Genomic DNA, 6,713 nt, shown 5'->3' with positions numbered 1-6,713 from the left:
GTTGTTCCACCTGGAATGTCTACCTTGTCGCAGACCTTTGTATCATCTGAAAAAAGATATATCTGACCAAATAAAAATGTGAAAGTACAGGTCCAATGCTGACCCACAAGTACCCCACTAGTGACAAGTCCTTCCTCTGAATATAACCCACTAACTACAACCTTCTGCCTCTATTCACTCAACCATTGGCTTATCCATTCAACTATTCTGGCATCCAAACTCAAAGACTGCAATTTATTTCTAAGTCTTCTATGAGTGACGGTGTCAGACGCTTTACTAAAATCTATATAGGTGACTTCAATTGCACCTCCTGTTTTGTTTGACAAACTCTTCCTCTGGTAACCCCTGCTATTTCTGATCATGCAAACCATTTACTTTTTTTTGACCACCACACCCCCCAAACAAAGAGATCTATGATCATAGAGAATACCTTCTATTGGGCTGACATAGAAAAATATGGAGGATCACATAGCCTTTAAAGATCTCAGAGGTCTCTTTTTCTAAGCCATTGGCATTAATGTCAGGAAGAGGGTGATGGTTTTTCCACATTAGGTGAGGTCTGACCAGAGATCTCCAGAATTGTATAGAGTCTCTTTCTCTCCCTCACTTCCTCACGCTCTATTGTGTGAAATCTTGATATAAATATTGCAATGTCATCAAGCTGCTGAAACCCCCTCATATGTGCATATTCATTATTTTAGATACTGTTGAGAAGAATTGAATTCCGTGGTGCCAGTAATATGAAAATGAGCTTCAATGAGAAGGGAGAGTTGGAGAGTTTCTATGAAATAAGGAATTACGTGCAATATCCCAATAAAAGCATCTTAGACGAACGTGTCGGGCACTTCAAAGTATCAGCTCCAGAAGGAGAACAATTATTCCTCAATCACAGCCTCATAAGATGGAAAAACCACTCACGGGAGGTCAGTGACATATATGTGACGTATTACCCCGACAAACATCAGAAACAACTGTTCCAAATAACATATAACTCACCCTGTGTATATTACACTCGAGAGTTTCTTGCACCAATAGGCATCCATTTCTCTTAGGCCTTGTCTGCAGCAAAGAACCTGGTGTCTTGCCATAAATTCATTCAGGTTCAGCCTCAGTGACCATTGGCTGTGCCTCCCCTATGATATGGAATTTAGGGCGATGGTCTTCTATGCTGGGCTTGGGTCATCTTGAGGACACAATGAGATCTGTCAATCTTAACAGATGTACGTTAAGAGTATATGTGTGTGTGTGTGTGTGTGTGTCATACTAAGGGCTAGGCCTGGGACGTCTCTCTGTGACACTGGAAGGGCGGAACATCTCACCAGGGGAAAAAATTTACTGTTGTTTAAAAAATTAGCAAACCTCTGAGAACATCACAGAAAATCATCAACAAACTCAACAAGGACATTGAGGTTCCCGCAGATGACCTATATGGGTTTTGTATAATTTGTTTTTTCTGCGTTTCTCCTTGATTTATTTTTTACAAACTGTGTCGTATGCTGTGTGTCTAAATTGTTATCACCTTTGCTCATATTTTTGTACATAAGCACAGTGACATTCGTCAGATTAAACCACATATTATTCCAGTTTCTGTCTCTGTGCTCTAACCGAACTCTACCTTCCGAGACATTTTTGATCGGTTCAGTGCGGTGCTGGGCTTACTGAAGTATCCATAAACTGTAGTCAGCTTAAAACATAACTTGGTGGTGGCAGCATATTACCAGTCTGGTGTGGTTTTTGTGGTGTGTTTAATGGTTAAGTGAGTGATCAGAGGGCTGGTATCGTTAATGTGTCTGGTTATCCGTTAGCTAGCTGTGACACCTGGATTCTCATCTCTGTCCAGTAAAGACCAAGACGGTAGAAAAGGAGTCAGATGCCTGAAAAAATCCCTGAATCCCCTGTGGACGTACCGGTACGTCCAGCCCTTCTTGCAGCTGCAGGGACACATCCCTGCTGCTGCACGGGAGATCAGGCTGTCGTTTGACAGCCTGGACTCCCCCCTGACAGCTGTCTGATCTGATGTAACAGCTTCTGGCATGAAAGCCGGAAAGCTGTTACATTTTAAACTGCCCGATTGCGCGATCGGGCATTCCCTTCCAGGTTGCATCACTGCTGATGTAACCCGGAAGTTCATCGGAGGGCAGGATATCCCCTGCAGGCACAGACGCTGCAATCTCTATGCATGTCTGTGAGGACCTGCATAGAGATCACAGTGTGATCGGTGCAGGGGGATCACGGGGAGGGGAGTGAGAAACCATGTCTCTCACCCTCCTCCCATGCTGAAAGAGGGAAAAAAAAAAGGTTATTCATTTAAAAAATAATAATAGAAAAATCATTAAAATAATAATATAAATAATAAAAAATAATAAAGTGAGCTAAGTGATGTCATTGTGACATCACTGGCATTAATAACACGTCCAGGAGGTCCCTAAGAGGACCTCTAACCATTTTTTTAAAAAAAATATATAAAAAATACCCCAAAAATACAAAAAAATAAAATAAAAAATTAATATATATAAAAAAGATAATAATAATAAAAAAAATTAAAGAAACCTTACATCCCATTGCCCTAGCATAACATCTACCCAGTATAACCCTCCTGCCCTGTTCACAACCCCTAAACCCGTTAAGCCATAGGCATAAAAATTATACAAACAATTTACACCTTATAGTATGTTCCCTGGTGCTAGGAAAGTAAAAAAAATCTATATAAAATTAGGTATTTCTGAAATCAGGACACCTGAATTGATAAACTTGGAGGGGATTTTCCATCACTTGACCTAATTTTGTGAGGGTTCAGAGGGGAAATGTAAAAAGAAAATTGGGTGTATTTTTTCTAATTTTTGCTAGTTTTTACTAAATTTCTAATTCTAAATTTTCAGCTAATCATCCAACTATGGTATCAAAAGAATGCTCTATCTCTCTATCTAAAACAATATATAGTTTACATGGGTACACTATTCACAGGAACAGAGAATAATCGCTAAACTGACATACCGCAAAAATGGCAAAATTGCTCTAGGACTAGAGGTACCAAAAACCCCTGGGATTGAAGGGGTTAAAAGTTAATTTGATTCAAAGTAAAAAGTAAAGCATAACGATCGCTTAAAAACTGGAAAATGGCCCCTTGTATGGGCGGATGATATCGGCTCCCTGGACGGACAGGGGAGTTTGATCATAAATAAATAACTAAGCTGTCAATAAAAACATGTTTTCATTATTGGGAGCTTAAATATGTGTCTTTGTGTAAGACTCATTCTGTTGACCGTCCAACATAAAGCTGAGTTTAGGCCTGAATGAATGGTGTCAAATTTTAGCATGAGTTTATACTCCAATATCTTCTTTTCTTTCCCATTAATTTGGTGACCGGGGCTGCTACCACAAGGGTACAGCATGGACTTGGCCCAGCCAAGCAGGGGCCCGGCTTTTCTGCTTTCATACAGCAGGAGAAGCATAAGGCAGGATGATGGAAAAAAAGCATGTGCAACAGAGGATCATAAGGTTTGCTTAGGAGAGGATGATGGGTGGAACATGGGCAGAGTAATGGCCAATGACACTTGCACTTTCTTCTCACATTTCCTCCAATCCTGATTTCTTGGTTTTAAGATTCCTCGCTCTCGATGTTCTGAAGACTGTCCTCCTGGCTATAGACGAGTCTGGCACAAAGGAAAGCACACCTGCTGCTTCGACTGTGTCCCGTGCTCCGAAGGAGAGATCTCCAACACAACAGGTGCATAGCAATGTTTTACACACCGCAGAGTTTATTGAGGGGGGATCTGCGCCATCTGTAACCTTTGCCCATGATGGTTTAATGAAAGGTCATAAATCACATTAGAAAACCCGGCTTGGACATACAATGTGTTGAAAATATGGCTTTTGGAGTAGGGATGCACGGAAATGAAAATTCAGGACCGAAACCGAAAATACAGGATGCACTTGGCCGAAACCAAAAAATGACTCCGATCCCCATCTTTAAAAAAAATATTAAAAAAATAACCACACTTTATTAAAAGTAAGTCACACGCCAAAATTGGGAAAAAAAATCAATAACAATATTAATATCTTGCTAACAGCAATCACACTCCTATCATGCCCAGGCAACCAGTGCATGCTGGGCATGAAAGGAGTGTGATTGCTGTGAGCAATCATATATACTTAATAAAGCAATCACACTCCTATCATGCACAAGCAGCCAATATATGCTGAAACCTGGCTAGCTGCCTCCCTTGTGTATTGATGCTGCCAGCCCAGATAAAATGCTGCCCTGCAGGAGGGAGTCTGCACATAACTTACAGCCTTCTTGTGCCCTGCCTGTGGATGCACTTACACATCCATGCTATCACACATATATTACTCATTTGCAAACATTCATTACCTCAATCACGCATACTCATTCATAAACCCTACTCCACCCCCTTACCTGAACTGCAGATTTCCCTGTGCTGTCACAGACTTTCGCAGGGGCCACTGCATTCCTCTGCAAACAACTTCTCTCCTGATCTGCCCAGGGGAAGCAGGAACGGAGCACAGTCATGTGACGTGAGTAAATTCACGTGACTCTTCTGGGTTTCTGCTTCCCCTAAGCGGAACAAGAGACGCTGCACTGGGCGGCAACACACAGGTAAGCAGCAGAGCTGATGCAGATGATTATTTTAGGCCGTTTTTCTTTTACTTCAACAATTTGCCGATAATGCCATTTTATGTCATTTTTCTTTTATTTCGGCAATATGTTTCTGTGCATTGCTAGTTTACTGGTAAAACTTTTTTCCTATAGGGTCGTCTTATATTCAGGCTTTTTCTTTTTTTCATAAATTAATATTCAGATTTTGGGGGGTCGTCTTATAATCAAGCAAATACGGTATATGTGATGCAGGTAGCACTACCCTTGTAGTAATTAAGGTAGTAATACCTTATATTAATTGGCTAATGGGACAAGCTCTCATTCCTATGGATGGCTTTTACCTTTGCTGGTTCAGCATCGAGCAAGTTTGACAGGAACCCAACAGTAGACCTCATCTGCTGTGGAACTCACTATAGACGTGTTGGTGAGTAACCCTAACTTAGTGAGCTCTCCAGACAGTCAACAAAACACAGTCACAGCTTAATTGGGATGGGTTCAGTCTCCTAATAGGAAAAGAGAGGATTTTACTAAAGGAAGTTACAGTAACGGGGACGTATTATCCATGGCATCACATGGTCCACAACTGGCTTCATTTATAGAAACTGTTTATGTTTTAGTAAAATGTTAAAATATCTTATAGATGGAGAATCTTGCCAGAAATGTCCTGAAAACCAACATCCTAATGAGAAGAAGGATAAATGCGTTCCAAAACCCATTGAATTCTTGTCCTACAAAGAAGATTCAGTTGCATCTGTATTTGGCTCTATATCAGTTTTCATGTCTGTCGTAGCCTCCATTATTTTGGGGATATTTATTTTATACCAGGACACCCCCATTGTCAAAGCTAATAATCAGAACCTCAGCTTCCTCCTCCTGGTCTGCCTCATCCTGAGCTTCCTCTGTGTGTTTCTGTTCCTCGGTCGTCCTGTGGATATAACCTGCATGCTGCGGAAAACTGGTTTTGGGATCCTCTTCTCATTAGCGGTGTCTTCACTGTTGGCCAAGACCATCATGGTCTGCATCGCTTTCAAAGCCACCAAACCCGGCAGCACTTGGAAGAAATGGATGGGGGTCAAAATACCCAACTATGTGGTGTTTGTCTGCTCATTTATTCAGGTTGTCATTTGCATCTGCTGGTTGTCAATTTCTCCTCCGTACCAGGAAATGAACACTCACTCCTACCCTGGAAAGATCGTTATTCAGTGTAATGAGGGGTCAGTAGTTGCCTTTTACGCTGTTCTGGGGTACATGGGCTTCCTGGCCGCTGTGAGTTTCGTTGTCGCTTTCCTGGCCAGGAAATTACCGGACAGTTTTAATGAAGCCAAGTACATCACCTTCAGCATGCTGGTTTTCTGCAATGTCTGGGTCACTTTTATCCCGGCTTATATGAGCGTCATGGGCAAAAACACTGTGATTGTAGAGATTTTTGCTATATTAGCTTCCAGCGCTGGAATTCTGTGCTGTATATTTTTTCCAAAATGTTATATAATTTTGGTGAAACCGACCATGAACACAAAGAGACATTTACTAAAAGCGGGTTCTTAGAATGGGGAATGTGCCTGATATTGTCAAGGTCAATAACCAGGAAATATATGGGATATATGGCCGCTGGGTGGGAGGAGCTGCTCTGACTCTGAATCGCTTCTTAAGCATAAACTGTGTTGCTGACATTCCTTGGATATCGAGGCATATCAGCAACACTACCCCCCTACCCCGATAGCCTTGTGATCGCTCCGAAGAGCAACCACAAGTGCCATCCTGTAAATGACGTTGCCGTCATTCACAGGATGGCATTAACAATAGAGAATGAGTTCACAGAAAATGAGTTCTTGAGAACTCTCGAGCTCCTCCTGCAGGTTGAATGCAGGTACTGCATCCAACCATGCAAGGTCAATGGAGCCCAGCTCACTAATCAGAGTGATTAGTAAAAAAAATGAAATTAAAAATTATTGCTCAAAACTGTTAATTTTTTTTTTTAAATATGGTAACATGTAAAAATCCCCACTGTCACCAAAGACAAAAAAAGTTTTTAATAAGCAAGTCCTACAATTCTTTATCTTCACAAAAATTCCAGCACGGAAAGAGTTAAAATATT

At 41.2% G+C, this 6,713-nt stretch overlaps 1 protein-coding gene across 1 annotated transcript; it reads left to right on the top strand.

Annotated features, from left to right (window-relative positions):
• Positions 1–316: 316 nt before the first annotated feature.
• LOC128467496 (vomeronasal type-2 receptor 26-like) lies at positions 317–6,163 on the top strand. The gene is made up of 3 exons (XM_053449156.1): positions 317–923; positions 3,604–3,727; positions 5,259–6,163. The coding sequence occupies exons 1-3, from the start codon at positions 741–743 to the stop codon at positions 6,161–6,163; spliced, it is 1,212 nt and encodes a 403-aa protein (XP_053305131.1). The 5' UTR covers positions 317–740.
• Positions 6,164–6,713: the final 550 nt, after the last annotated feature.

This window comes from Spea bombifrons, chromosome 1 (assembly GCF_027358695.1).
Source record: "Spea bombifrons isolate aSpeBom1 chromosome 1, aSpeBom1.2.pri, whole genome shotgun sequence".
NCBI lineage: Eukaryota > Metazoa > Chordata > Amphibia > Anura > Pelobatidae > Spea > Spea bombifrons.
Note: the sequence above shows the minus strand (reverse complement) of the source record. Positions and strands in the feature narration are given on the sequence as shown.